Here is a 13977-nt window from a genome sequence, read left to right on the forward strand (position 1 = left end):
ATGGAGGACAAGGGCGGGGGGCCGGTTCCTGCAGATTCAGGGAGTCAGCAGGTCAAGAGCAAGGGTTGGTGTGTGTGTGTGAGTCACCTGCTCTCTCTTCCGAGGCCGCTGTGCCCAAGGCAGACTTTCAAAAACACTGGAAAAAAACCAGGATCCAGAGGCTTCGCATAAGACAGCCAGTCAGCCCAGTGGGTCTCAAGCTGCAGTTTGCATCAGAGTCCCCGGGAGGACGTTTTGCAACGCAGACAAAATGGGCCCAGTTCCCAGAGTTCCTGGTTCAGAAGGTCTGGGGTGAGACCGAATGTCAAAGCGGGTCCCGGGACCCCACTTTGAGAAACGCTCTCCCCCGTTTGCTCTCTCTTCCATGGCTCTTCTTTCCTGTCACCCTTCCCCACCCCAGCCTTTCTCCCACCGTCTCGCTCCCTCAGGGCGTCTCCCCTCGTCCCCTGGACTCTTCTCCGGCCTCCTCCCTCCTTTTTTCCTACACCAGCGCCCCCTGCAGCCTCCCACACCCGACTTTCTTCCTAAGCAACGGGGAGCTTGAATCTCTTGAAAACTGAAATGCGGACAAGGCCGGGGGAACAACCAGTGCATCCCCCTGGCTGGTAAGGGACACCAGCCGCAGGTGATTGGGGCCAGGATGGGCCGGCCAGGACGCAACGTTCCCCGCAGCTGATAGAGCCGCCTGGGGCTGGCGCAGCCCGGGGCCAGGATGCTGTGTGACAGGGGCAAGGTCCGCTCTCTGGTGCCCGGGGGAGGCGGAGGAGATGGGGATGCCTGGAGGGCAGCCTCAGAGATCTGTCCCAGTGGCAGTTCTAAGGCTCGAGCACGCGTGCTTCAGCATCCCCCCACCCCGGGGGAGCTTGGTAAACATGGTTACTCTCACTTTGTAGGTCTGGAATAGGAGCCCCCTGGATGGCGGCAGGTAAACCGGGACGAGCTGGTCCCCCGACCAGGGCTGGACATTTTGCCCTGCTGACAAGTTCCCAGGCGAGGCATGGCTGTGTCATTGTTCCCAGGCTGCTGCAGAAACGTGGGCTGGGTGTCCCAGACCGCGAGAGGCTCTGAGCAGGGGCCAGAGCTCGGGCGCGGGTGGGCTGTCATCGGGGAGGTAGGTGTGGACATGGGGACTCGGGCCACGAGTCTGAGATGGACGGGGGCCGGGAGGGCCGGTCAGAAAGGCGGGGTCGGGATGAGAGGACATCGGGCTGAGGCTGTGTGTGCTGGGGGCGTGCCCTCGGGGACACCCTCCAGAGGGCCTCTGCCTGTGGCCTGGGGCTGGAAGGGAAGCCGGTGAAAAGGAAAGTGGCCGCCTAGTGGCTGGGGCTAACGTGGGAGAAGGAGGAGAAGCAAGGAAGAAAAGACACCGAGACACTTGTCACCTGGGTGCTTGTATTGGGAAGCAGAGTCAGGCCCAGGGCACATCCAAGCTGTTAGCTTGTAAACTACCATCCCTATGTACATTATTTCTTCCCAGGCCGACTTGGGGAGGTTTGGGGCACACAGCCCGGCAGCGTGGGGCATTCAGAGATATTGGGGAGGCCGTGGGACTCTGTGCCTCAGCTCCCCCTCCCTTCCCTGAAAGCCACCAACCTCAAACCGGAAAGCATCTCCCGGTAGGAGCAGTCTGTGGGATCCCAGAGAAACTGGGGCCAGAGGTGGATGTTTGATGGCTAGAGGTAGGAGCGATAGGAAGGAATGAGCATGTGTGGCTGCCGTGAGTCAGAGACCGCTCTCGCTGGGCCTTCCATGCTTGGTCCTTAAACACAGACGCAGCACTTGGTCTTACACTGAAACCTCGGCATTCCCAGGCGCCGTGCAGTCTCCAGCATTCTGATTTGGAACCCTTTTTCCTCAAGAGCAAATAGAGGTTGCGGTATGATAAACGATGCTGTGCGCACCTACGTTCAGCCTGTGTTACCACGCCGAGCTTGTCTGTCTCCCTCTCTTTTCCCTTAGCGTTGGTTTTTACCCAGAAGGCTCTTTGGTCCCTCATGCAAATGTGTTTCCAAGCTGGCTTCAACAGGTGGCGGACTCAGGTAACGTCACCGAGAAATGAGTTGAAGCCTAGGAAATTCAAGGCTCCTGGCTGGGGGTGGGCTGCAGAGCCTGGTGGAGCCACCCTCCCGCAGTAAGCGCATACTCCCCTGCGTGTGTGGGCCCCTGCTGGTCATCTCTGCTGCAAACTGTAGGCCCAAGGTTGTGTGAAGTGTGGACTTGCCTATTCGTGGCAGATTTAACCTTAAATAGGTGCTAAGGTCCTAGAATGATAGGTGCTGAGGTCCTAGAATCATCAGGAGTCTGAAATTTACAGCTCTGCGTTTTGATTTCTACAAAGGAGAAGTGATGCTCTCAAAGGTTTCTGCCCATTTGGGAGGTTGTGGGGATCTCCGAAGGCCAAGGCCGAATCACGTTTGATCCTTGTGACTATGACGTCATTATCATTACCCCCTAATAGGTGAGGATCACCTGGAAGGTCACTCAGCCTGTCACTGGCAGAGCCAACTGAGTTCAGGTCATGGAAAAAGCCCAGCTGTCCTCCCCAGGGGCAGACAGGAGGAGGGGCCACAGAGATGGTTCTGGAGAGCCCTGCGGGAGAACTTTTGGGAGGATGAGCCCAGCTCCAGGCGGCCCTGCCCATTGAAACTTGGCCCCTCCTGCTTCCTCCTCCCTCTCTGCCCCACCTTGCCTTTCGGGATGGGCACTCATGCGCTCAGGGCTCTGGAGCAGCGTGGAGACCTGGGCGGTCGGGACCACATTCCCGGGCACACAGCACAGTCACGGGGCCCCAGGCGCGATGGCTCGTGACTCACCAGCAGCACGAGTGTGCGTCAGCTCCTCTGGCCGCTGCCCTTGCTTGATTGCCTGCTTGCTCTGCCCAAGGCTCAGCAGGGCTCTGGAGAAGCCAGTCAGCGGTTTAAGGGGGGGAGGGAAGAGGGCTTGACTGGCAGCCCGGACCCCTGGACGCCAGGGCTCTGGTCCCGCATCTCTGAAATAATGGGGCTGCTCAAGATCTTTGCTCTTCTCTGCGTCCTGTGGACCAGCAGCCATGGCACGTCCTGGGAGCTTATTAGAAATGCAGAGCCTCGGGCCTCTCCCCAGACCGCCTGGATCAGAATCTGCATTTACCAAGATCCCCGGAGATCCTCGAGCCACTCTCCTGACCTCAGCCCGAGCTCTGTTCTGTGTCCTCTGAGTCTGCGCCATGAGGGGTCCCTGAGCGTTGTCCTGGCACAGACTCCGCTGCAGACCAAGCCCCCGGAGGGACCGCCCCCAGTTTCCACATGCACTGCCTAGATGTGCCTTCTCAGTTCTAGCTCTTAGCTGGGGTTCCCTGATGGTTGACGCCCTCCTGTGTGGGCCTCCCTTTTCTTCTGGATGGGGGGGCGGCTAACACAAGGGTCAGCAAAGTAACCAGCTGGACTTGCCTGCAATGCACCCCCTATTGCTGCCATCACAGATTCACTCCCCACTCATTCCCCAAAGCAGCGGTCCGATGCCTGTCCTGCATGCTCTCCAATTTGGGAGACAGTTCAGGAGTTGAACAAGCACCCTAAGTGGAGGACCATCACCCATGCATTTAAATGGCCCGCGAGCAGCCACACGACAGCGAGCTCGGGGAAGGTGCCGGTCACGTGCGCACCTGGAGTGGGTGTGGCGTGGGAGGCCAGACCCCACAGCCCATGCAGCCGATCTCAGGTCCCTTGGCCCCCCCCAGATTCTGAGAACATATGCTCTGGGCTGAGCGCAATCCCACTCTTTCTAGATTAGCGTGTCACAAACAACGAACGTGATGGCTGCAAAATGGAACCCAAGGATTGTGTTTGGCTCCCAGCCAAACAAAGGGAAACCTGTTCCATTTCTAGAATAAAAAAAAAAACAAACCAAGGAAAAGAAATTAGTTGGCCTCCAACACAGTGTCCTCCTAAGGAGCTGTTCAGGGTGATGGGGATGACGTGGGGCCCTTCTATCTGTGCTAACGTTAGCAACTCAAGTAAGAGGAAGCACTTCCTCACTGCGTGGAGTCAGGTGGGAACCACCAGGCAATGTCCAGTTGGGAAAATCAATAGGATTACACGTGCAGATGGTCAAGGAGTCTTCTGGAGTAGGAGGGGAATCTTTCTTCTTCATGGCTTATCTGGAATGTGCGTCCGGGATACCGCGTCAGGTTTCTGAGTCCAGCCTAAATTCTGAGAGGCCAGGCTGGTGGCTAAGCACGAAACTTCCAGAAGATTCCATGATGTCGGGATAATCCATGTACTGTCTCCATCCACTGGGCTCTGTGCGTTCCTTTCTTTTTAAAAATTTTTTTTTTTTAATTTATTTATTTGACAGAGAGAGACACAGCGGGAAAGGGAACACAAGCAGGGGGAGTGGGAGAGGGAGAAGCAGGCTTCCCGCGGAGCAGGGAGCCTGACGTGGGGCTCAATCCCAGGACCCGGGGATCATGACCTGAGCCGAAGGCAGATACTTAATGACTGAGCCACCCAGGCGCCCCTCTGTGTTTTCCTTTCAGGGAGGTGTTGAATTCCGGGACTTGCACGGAAGTAGGTTCAACTCTTGAGACAAGGATGCTGTAAAGCTGGGACTTCTCGAATTCTTAGAGACCACGCAGGCTCAGAAATACGTCATGTCATGGTAAAGCCAGAGGCCAAATCTGCTCCTGTTCTAGAGAACTACCTCGTACCACAGAACATCTGAGGCAGCTTATGGGGAACACTTACACTTTTTTTTAAAGGTGAAATACAAATAAAAGGTAGAAAATTAGACCAGGGGAAATATAAGTTATCGAGGCAGGCCAAGCACTGGGGACAAGCGCACGCACGTCTGATTAGCCTCTGAAAGTAAGCTGAAAGGTGACCGTCATAGGTAACTATGGTCAAGCTGCATGTGACTAGATGCAATCGAGCTAAGATAAAAATGGAGTCCTGCTCTTAGGATCAAGAAACGAATAACATGAGGACAGCACAGCAGTAGCTCACTTTCCTCCAGAAAATGGCCTGGAGGAGGGTTTCAGTTGACTAAAAGCTCAATGTGAGCCACCGGGGCAGCTTGGCCGTGCAAACGGGTGGGGCTGCATTAATCATAAACAGCGTCCGGCGCCGAGGAGGACAGCCTCTTGCACAGAGCATCGGCTGTGCTTTGCTCTTGCAAGCCGGCATGTTGCAATATGCCCCACGGGCTCTCTGGGCCCTACCAAGACATGGGCGAGGTGGAGCCCTTCAGGGGCTCACACGGCCTGAGAGGAGAAGTAGCAATAACACAGCATGATGTGCGCCTGCAGGAGACCCCATTTGGACTTCCCTGCTTGGTTCCGACCGTTAGTCTTTAATGGGACATTGACGAGAGGAGCAGCGGGGACGGGACTTCTCGTGGCATCTGAGCCCCAGACGAGGTTGCTTCCATCAGAGCCCCAGGGCAAGAACTTTAAGGCTTCTCAGGCTGCCCTGGGGCGGCAGGATGCCAACAGGGGTGGCGCAGGGGCGCTGGACTCCTGACGGAGACTGGAACCTTCCAAAGTCTGGCGTTCATGCCATTCGTGGGCATCCTGGTGGGTGCTTTGAAAACCTCTGCCTCGCAGCCTCTGGTTCGTCCTGGATACTAGGAAAGGATGTGTGGCCAAGAGTAGCATCTTCCTGTCAGACGGGACCTGCCATGAATAAATGAAGATGAAATGGGTCAGCCCAAGATTTGAATAGGCCATTTCAAACCTGTGTGTGGTTAGTGGAGTCGACAGGGCTTAGGTTTGAGTTCTAGCGCTGCCTCTCAATACCGCTGTTTCCGTGGGCTAGTTGTGAACTGCTTTGAGACTCAGTTTGCTCCACCTGTAAAATGGGTATTTGAATCCCTGAGCTGTGAGCATCAGATGAGGTCCTGAAAACAAGTGATTGGCCGGTCAATACCGAGGCACTCATCAAGTCTGAGTTCCCTCTCCTCACCCTTCGCCGAGGGCAAAGCTAACAGCTCTCCCCGGGCTCTGGATGTCCACCCCCACGTCTACCTTGGACGTGGCCGGACATCGGGGCTGTCTTCGTTTGTAACTCCAGTGTCTTTGTTCCCTCTCCTCTGGCTCCTCGCCTCCCCTTACCATCCTTCTCAGTGTTCTCAATCTCCATCTCTGAAAAAAACCTTACTGCAAACCAGCAAGGCCATAATACAGCCTTACTCCCGTCATTTCTTCCCCAAATACGTTGAAGACGGATCTGCGCTGGTCCCTTTGGACATCTTGGCAGCCACTGGTCCCATTTTGTCCCCCCCATGTAGTGATAAAAGCTCATGGCCAAGTCCGGTCAACTTTCCTCAGGCTACAGCCATCTTGACGGCTCTCGGGTGTTCGCGGTCAGTCCCCCACTCGTGTCCTCCTTCATCCTCCTTGTCACTCCCTTATTACTACTGGGGACTACTCTGTGGGCTTCCCAACCTGCCTTCCTTCTCCCACTCTGACTTCGGCTCCCATGGGAAGTAACCACGGCCAGGCCAGAGGTCAGCAAACTATTCTATAAGATGCCAGATAGTAAATACCGTAGCCGCTGCAGGCCTTATGGTCTCCGTTGGGATGACTTGGCTCTGTCGTTATGGCCTAAGGCACTGTAGATAGCGCAGGAGTGAGTGCGCCTGGCTGTGTTGCAGGATGGCTCAATGTACAAAATGGGAGAAGGGCCAGATCTGGCCCGAGACCAGAGTTTGCCATCACCCACCCACCCCCGCCTGGTGGAAACGGTATGGCCCATGGGGCAGGTGTACCCGGTTTCACAACCTGGCGCCCACACTCGCTGGTTCCATTATGTTGGACAAGTTACTTAGACTCTGTGCTCCTTGATACCCTCATCTGCAAGAGGGAGTAATCCTGATGCTTTCTGAGGTGCTGTTGTTAGGGGGCGTGGGATCACATGCGGTGCCTCCTTCAGAGAATCTGAGGCTTGCCCCCTCCTCCTCCCTTCCTTCTATTCCCCACTCCCCCACACCCAGTTTTCCTCCCCTTTCTCTCTACCTCCCCAGCCTGCACAATCTCACCCACACTCCCGTCTCCAACCCCTACCTCCAACTCCTTGCCTGATCTGCTTTTGAGTTTAAAATCTGCACATTCCACGCCAACTGGGCAGTTCTGCTCGAATGCACCATTTGCATCTCAACCTCTGCGCGCATGCGAAGGAAAACGCATCATCGCATCATCCTAAGCAGACCTGTGCCCACCCCCGACCTCCCCCAACCCGTGCACTCACAGCGGGGCTCTCTGAAACCTCTGACACGTCCCTCGCGTGCAAGAGACCAGGACGGACCGTCCGCTCATGCTGTCTCCCTCTCCTTTGCTTTCCATGGCCCTCAGTCCCTGTCGATCTCTCACTACCCCCCCCCACCGCTGAGCTTCCAAGTGGTCTCCCTGCCCCCACACCTCCCCCTGCACCTGTTCTGCACCTGCTACCACACGCAGAGCCCGGCCACGTCCCTCTACAGTCCCTGAAGTCTCCTCTTCGCTCTCCAAACATCTCAATCCTCGTCTTGCTTCCAGTGTCCCCTGGTGAACACCCCTGACCCATGTGCTTGCTCGCTTTCTCCAGAATATTCTTTCATCTGTTTCCTTTCTGCAGTCCTTTCCTCCGGCTCTTCCCAAGCGCCGTCTCTGCCTGTCACGTTCTTTCCTGCTCCTTGGGACCCAGGCCAGATGTCTGAAGCCACACACGGCCCCCCCTCCTCTCACCTCCCCGCCAGCAAGATCTCTTCTTCCTCAACTGGGCGCTCAGAGCCCCGTGCGAGACTGAGCTTATCTCAGGCACGCATTTTCCGTGTACTTTTGTGAAGTATTGTGTACTTGCTTTATCTCTCCCTCTAGATTAAACATTCCTCCAGGGATTCAAGAACTGTTTGACCCTTCACGCAGCCCCAGCACCGTGTCTGCACGTGGCCTGGGTGAGCTGAGCTGGCGTGTTGTACCCTGAGCTAACCTGGCAGCCCCACCCGCCCCTCTGTGGGCAGAGGGGATGTCTGCACGTGGGGAAATGTCGATGGTGAGGAACAGGTTTCAATTTCCCGGGCTCGGGGCTGTGAGCTTTCCTTGCCCTTGGGCTTTGGTCGCTGCAGAGTGGGCGAGTGGGTGTGTGTTTGTTTCTGTGAGTGTGTATTTCTGGTAGGTGTGTGGCAGGTGTGAGGGTGTGTGTGTTTGTGTTTGGGGGGCATGTAGCTCTACACCCTCTAGTAAAACGATCAGAGTCCTCACCTGACTTTGCCTGGGGGCTTATCTCTTTCTCTAAGAAGTGCCCAGCAGGCGGAACACGGAACAAACAGATCTTGCGAGAATATAGTGACCGAGTGATAAAATCAGATGGTGGGTTGTCTAGCTTGGTACACAAGGCACTCATTCTGAAACTCCTGGGGGGGGGCACTCTGAGGTCTAGAGGCCAGGGTGACCCGAGCTCTATACCCGACCTCACGCCAGGGATGCGACCCGCCTAGTTTGGGGAGGGGGTGGGGGCGTTCTAGCCAACTCATCGTCCTGAGACTGAAGGACGAGCTTGGAAGGGTGGCATCGGGCTCTGAATTAAGGGGGGGTCCATGCTCTTTCCTTGACACCACTCTGAGAATCAGAGAACTGGCAGAGCCAGTTAGAAACTGCCCATAAATCATGAATGTGGTTGCAGATCATGCCCAGGCCAAAGGTCACAGAATGTAAGAGGATCAAGATGAGTAGGGCATGGGGATGTGAGGTAACTTGCTCCGGGACACATAGTTAGCGAGGAACAAAGCTGGATTCAAACCAGTCTGGGTCTTGGCCCGTGCTCTTCACCACTGGGCTATTGAACTTCTTTCTATTCAATGAGAGAAGGATGTAAAGGACAAGGAGCCTCACACGAGGGACCCCTTGTTGTTTGGGTAAGTGGCTTAGCTCCCCAAATGAGCTTGACCTGGTGATCATCACCCTCAGCACCATCATCATCCATGCCATGGTCAGGGTGGTCTTTTGGAAGCATAGATCCAATTATGTTAAGCTCCCACCCTTACTTACATCTCTTTAATAACTTCTTATTGTTCTGAAGATAATGACCAAATTCCTACCTCAGGACCTTTGCTCAAGCCATTGCCTCTTCCTGAAAGATTCCACTTCCTGGGTCAGCTCCTCTGTGGACTGTTCCTGTGAAGTGATGTTTCTTTTCTTCCTAGTCCTCACCTGACTCTTACTGTGCCTCCATTAGTGAGACTATTTGATTGCTCTCTCTGTCTCACTAGACGGGAAACCCCTCGAGGGTAGAGACCTATGTACCTTATCCTTCACTGGATCCCTAGAGCCTTGCATGGTGCCTGGCATGCCTTTTGGAATGAACCAATAAATTAGAGGTTCCTTCTTGCTTTGAGGTGTAAACCGACTCCCTCACTACCAGTTTGAGGTGCACCAAGTACCAAGTACTCTCAGTTGGGACTCTGGGTCAGTTTACTCACCCTCTTTTATATGTTTGGTAAGGACATGTGACGTTTGTAAAAACCACATGGTGTGCAAAGAGTCTTCTCCTGCCTTCCCTCTTTTTGGCCATGGCAACAACAAGGGTGGGTACTATTATCCTCGTTTTACAGATGAGGAGACTGAGGCTCGGGACAGGTTGCAACCTGTCCAGTGTCACCCAGTGAATAAGTTGGTGCCACTCGGAGTGGGACCCGGGCCCTTGGACACCCCACCTCCTTTCCTTTCATCCGCCGGGACCAGATTTTACCCTCCCCCTCTGGAAACCTCTTCAAACTGCTGCTCTGGTCTCTCCATTCCAAGGGTCAGATGGAATCCCCCAGAAGAGCTACGGAGATCATTATCTCCTCCTTCCAACCCAGCCATGACCTTTATCCTCTCAGCCAGTGCTGGAAAGGGAGTGCCCAGCCGTGCCAGGTTCCTGGCCACGGGGGGAGGAGGGGATGACGATCATCAGTCCAAGCAGGGCTCCAGTCTCAGTCTCCTGGGGACAGCTGCACATAATGCAGGGTTGTGGGGCCAGGCCAGCCCTATCCTGGGTGCTTCGTGTCCCCGTGAAAAATCTTACAGTTATCTGCGTCCTTGGGTACATGCAGTCAAGCGAGTTGCTGGCCTGGCTGGGAGGTGCAGCTCGGTTGATGGAATGGTCCGCCATGGTCTCTTGACTTCTGAGTCTCCCAGGCCGGCCGTGGCGGGGTGGGGGTGGGGGGATGGGGGGGTGGGGACATGGAGTGTGTGTGAAGAGTGTGGGGAGGAGGCAGGTGCACTGAGAGGGGATGTGGAGGTAGGTCCTCCCCCTGTGGTGCATGTCCCATCCGCAGGTGCGGGGAGGAAGCAAGGGAGAAGGGCCATTCTGGGTGGTTCCCCGCCATAGTCCTGCTTGCACGACCTCCCTCCATGCAAGGGCACAATCAACCACCAGGGAGCTTTCCATCCTCTCCCGGGGCTAAAGTCTCCCCCCGACCCCCACCGCCCCGCTGCTGGACCCTTCCCAACAGAGAATCAAGACGGGCTCCTTTCTCCCAAGTTCTGAGCTGAAGGAGTAACTTCCTGTTCTGCATGGCGGGACAACTCATGGCCTATCAGACGTGGAGGGGGCCGTGGAGACCCTCTTTCTAGTCTCCATAAGGATGAAGGGCCCCAGGGGAGAGGACACCTGTGGCCAGCACAGGTGCAGTTGGAGCCCGGATTGACAGAAGCCCCGCTCCGCCCGGCCGGCCTCGCATGCACTCACCTTGTCCCCGCTGGGGCACTCTGCCTGGGAGTGAAAGCATGTCCCTGCTCCTCCAACAGCCCCAGGTTCAGAGTCAGGTGCCCACGGAGCCTGCATCCCTCCTCCTCTGCCCACGGCCAGACTACAAGTTCAGTTTCTCAAGAGGTTCCTCGATGTTGAAGGAATACCAGCTGATCCAGAGCACCAGGCTGAAAGTCAGGATCAGGGCCCCCGTGTAGACCAGGAAGTCCCAGTAATCGAGGGAGGCGAAGATGCCTATCAGCAAAAGGATCAGACCCACCGCGTCGAGCAGGAGGGCTGGCACAAGGAGGAATGCACAGCGCCCCGGGTTGCATCTTCCCCACCGCCTCCCCAGGAGCATTGCCCGGGAGGAGCTGCGGAAGCCCAGCTGCACTCCCGGGGCTGATCTGCATGGGCGGGTGGTGGTTCTGCCTCCTGCAACCTTTGCTCTCGCTGCTGGGGTGTGAGCAAATGAGGGAGCCGTCGGGCTGTCTGGATCCACAAGGAAGTACACGTGGGTCTGCCTTTATGAGCATGGCAGCCAGTGGGCAGGATGCTTCTTAACTGCTTCCTGACTCAGGAACAGTCCCGACCCAAACAGCCTGGCATCACTGGTAATGGGACTGGTCATCACTGGGCCAACCGAGTTCCGTTCCAGGGGAGGAGTCAGGTGCCCTCGGAGGGATCTTGGGTGTCAGCGAGGGGCCATCCGCTGCCTTGTGCTCCGACTCTTGAGTCCTAGGCGAGTCCCAGCAGGTTTCTTCATCTCCTGTGGTAGGGCGGGGTTTTTGTCCCCCTCACCCCTCTGCCCTACTCTTCCCAGTGCAGAAGGGAGGTTTTTAAGACAAAGATATGGAAGGGAGTTTGTGGACATAAATAGATTTTGAAATTGTGCCGTGAGAATTGGTCAGGGCTAGAGACCAAATAGAGACCCAGAGCAGATGGGTGTGTCTTGTGCATTTCTCTACTCTGAAGACCCGGGGACCCGGCTTCCGGCACAGGGAAGCTCATCCCACAGATGAGTGACCGAAAGGACAGACCAGGGGAGAAGGGGAGGCCTCTGGACATTGGGCGTGGACCAACAGGCTGCTGCAGGCACAAGTCAGGAAAGGTCTACCTGGTTCTCTGTGTCTTTTCCAGACCAGCGGACTTGATGTTTGCCTCCTGTCTCAGGGACGCTGCTCCCATCCCTGAGGGCTTATGTAAAACACGGTGGTCTTGTCACTCTGGCCGCTCACAGGGTATGTCCCCGATTCACTGTGGGATCTTGACCTGCGCGCTGAACCTCTCTGGGACTCGGTTTCCCCACACAAATGAAAGAAGCAATTTCCACTCTTTCTCTCACCTTCCCCAGTGGGTGAGAATAAACAGGTGGCTCCAACTTTATTTCCGAATGTAAAATAGGCCAGGATGAGTGAGAAACTTTTAGGAAGAAACTCCTGGAGGTGGGGGACAATTATGTGTAATAGATTTTATTTGTGTGTTTGAGAGAGAGAGAGAGCATGTGAGCAGGGGGAGAGGGGCAGAGAGAGAGAGAGAAGCAGACTCCATTTTCAGCGGGGAGCCCGATGAAGGGCTCGATCCACGATCCCGAGATCATGACCTGAGCCGAAACTGAGAGTCAGGTGCTCAATGGACTGAGCCACCCAGATGCCCCCTGTGTTATAGACTTTAGGATCCGAAATATCAGGAGACTTGACTCAAGCCAAGTAGCCAATCTGGAGCATCTCCAAGTGAGAAGTAGCCGAGGGCAATCTCCCAGCCACTGTTTGCTTCCTTTTCTGGCTGTGTCCTCCGAGGCAGTTAGCTATCATGCAGGAGCACCTCCCAGTGCTGGAGAAGCTGACGCCCCCCCTCCCCCATCTCCTGCCGCCAGCTTTGACTAGGAGGGCGTCTTGGGAAGAACAGTTGGGCTTTGCAGAGCGCTGCGTGCCTGTGAATAATTTGACTGTGAAAATCGGAAGGGTTGATCACCATACTCCCATCTGACTTCAGAGGACAGGTCAGAGAGAAGCCAGCTCAGCTTCACCCAGCTCGGACCCAGCCCAGCATCCCAGAGAAACACGGGTTCTCCTTTTTATTTCTACTACTTTCATGCACATGCCTACACACACACACACATGCACACGTGCACACACGTTTCCAGCTGAAGAAACTCTGACACATTCACCAGCAAAAGGAACAAAATCCAAACCACTCACAACTTCGTATCCGGAGCTCATCAGCATCCACCACTTGGTTTTCATCCTCCAGAACCATAAATACCCCTTTTCTGTCTTCTGGAAACGGGCCGCATTGTGCCCCCAGTTCCGCAGCCTGCCTTCCCTCCTCCCACCATGTGGCCGTTCTTCCGTGGGGCAAGCGGTGGGCCCCGGGAGGAAGGAGGACCATCCAGCGTGTGAGAGCCCTGAGCGCCCCCACCCCAGGGTCCTTCCTGCTCCTGTTTCTCAACGTCTCGTTTCCTGCGTGGGAGGCGCTCTGGATGTTTACACAGCTGGGACAGATGCGGGGCGGTCGGTGGAAAGCCAGGTGAGACTGGAGCCCTGGAGTGGGACCGCTGGGAGAGGAGGTGGGGACAGGGGGAGCCAGCAGGGCGTGACTGGCCGCGGGGACACAGAGAGTGCCAGGGAGAGGCCAGGCCAGGGGCAGGTCGTGAGCAGGAACCCTCACTTGACTAGACGTGGCACAGATTGGGGGGCTCAGTTGGAACAAGGATGAGCCCCCCCTCCTCGCACACAGAGCTTTCCTGACCTGTCCCCTCGTCAGGGGGAGCAAGCCACTGTGGGAAATCGCCGCGTGACGTTCCCGGAGCTACTGTGACAGAGAACTCCAAACTGGGGGTTCTAACCCCAGAAATGAAAGCTGGAAGTCTGAGATCCGGGTGTCAGCAGGGTGGGTTCCTTCTGAGGGCTGGGAGGGAGACTCCGTTCCCTGCCCCCCTCCTTGCTTCTGGGGGTTTCCTGGAAATCTTGGGCATCCATTGGCTGGTAGGTACATCACCTTCCTATTCAAGCATCATTCTCCTGTATGCCTGTCTCTCTCTCTGTCCGAATGTCCCCTTTCTTTCTTTTTTTTTTTAACATTTTATTTATTTATTTTTGCGAGAGAGAGTGAGAGAGAGAGCACCAGCATGAGTGGGGGGTGGGGAGGGAGGGGCAGAGGGAGAAGCAGACTCCCCGCTGAGCAGGGAGCCGATGCGGGACTCAATCCCAGGACCCTGGGATCATGACCTGAGCCGAAGGCAGACGCTTAACGACTGAGTCACCCAGGCGCCCCTGAGTATCCCCTTTCT

General features: G+C 55.9%; 1 protein-coding gene across 1 annotated transcript; it reads right to left on the minus strand.

Moving 5' to 3' along the window:
- Nucleotides 1-3887: 3887 nt before the first annotated feature.
- TMEM238L (transmembrane protein 238 like) lies at nt 3888-11097 on the minus strand. The gene is made up of 2 exons (XM_078066435.1): nt 10686-11097; nt 3888-5650 (listed from the first exon to the last, which is right to left on the minus strand). The coding sequence occupies exon 1, from the start codon at nt 11044-11046 to the stop codon at nt 10807-10809; it is 240 nt and encodes a 79-aa protein (XP_077922561.1). The 5' UTR covers nt 11047-11097; the 3' UTR covers nt 3888-5650; nt 10686-10806.
- Nucleotides 11098-13977: the final 2880 nt, after the last annotated feature.

This window comes from Halichoerus grypus, chromosome 2, assembly GCF_964656455.1.
Source record: "Halichoerus grypus chromosome 2, mHalGry1.hap1.1, whole genome shotgun sequence".
Taxonomy (NCBI): domain Eukaryota; kingdom Metazoa; phylum Chordata; class Mammalia; order Carnivora; family Phocidae; genus Halichoerus; species Halichoerus grypus.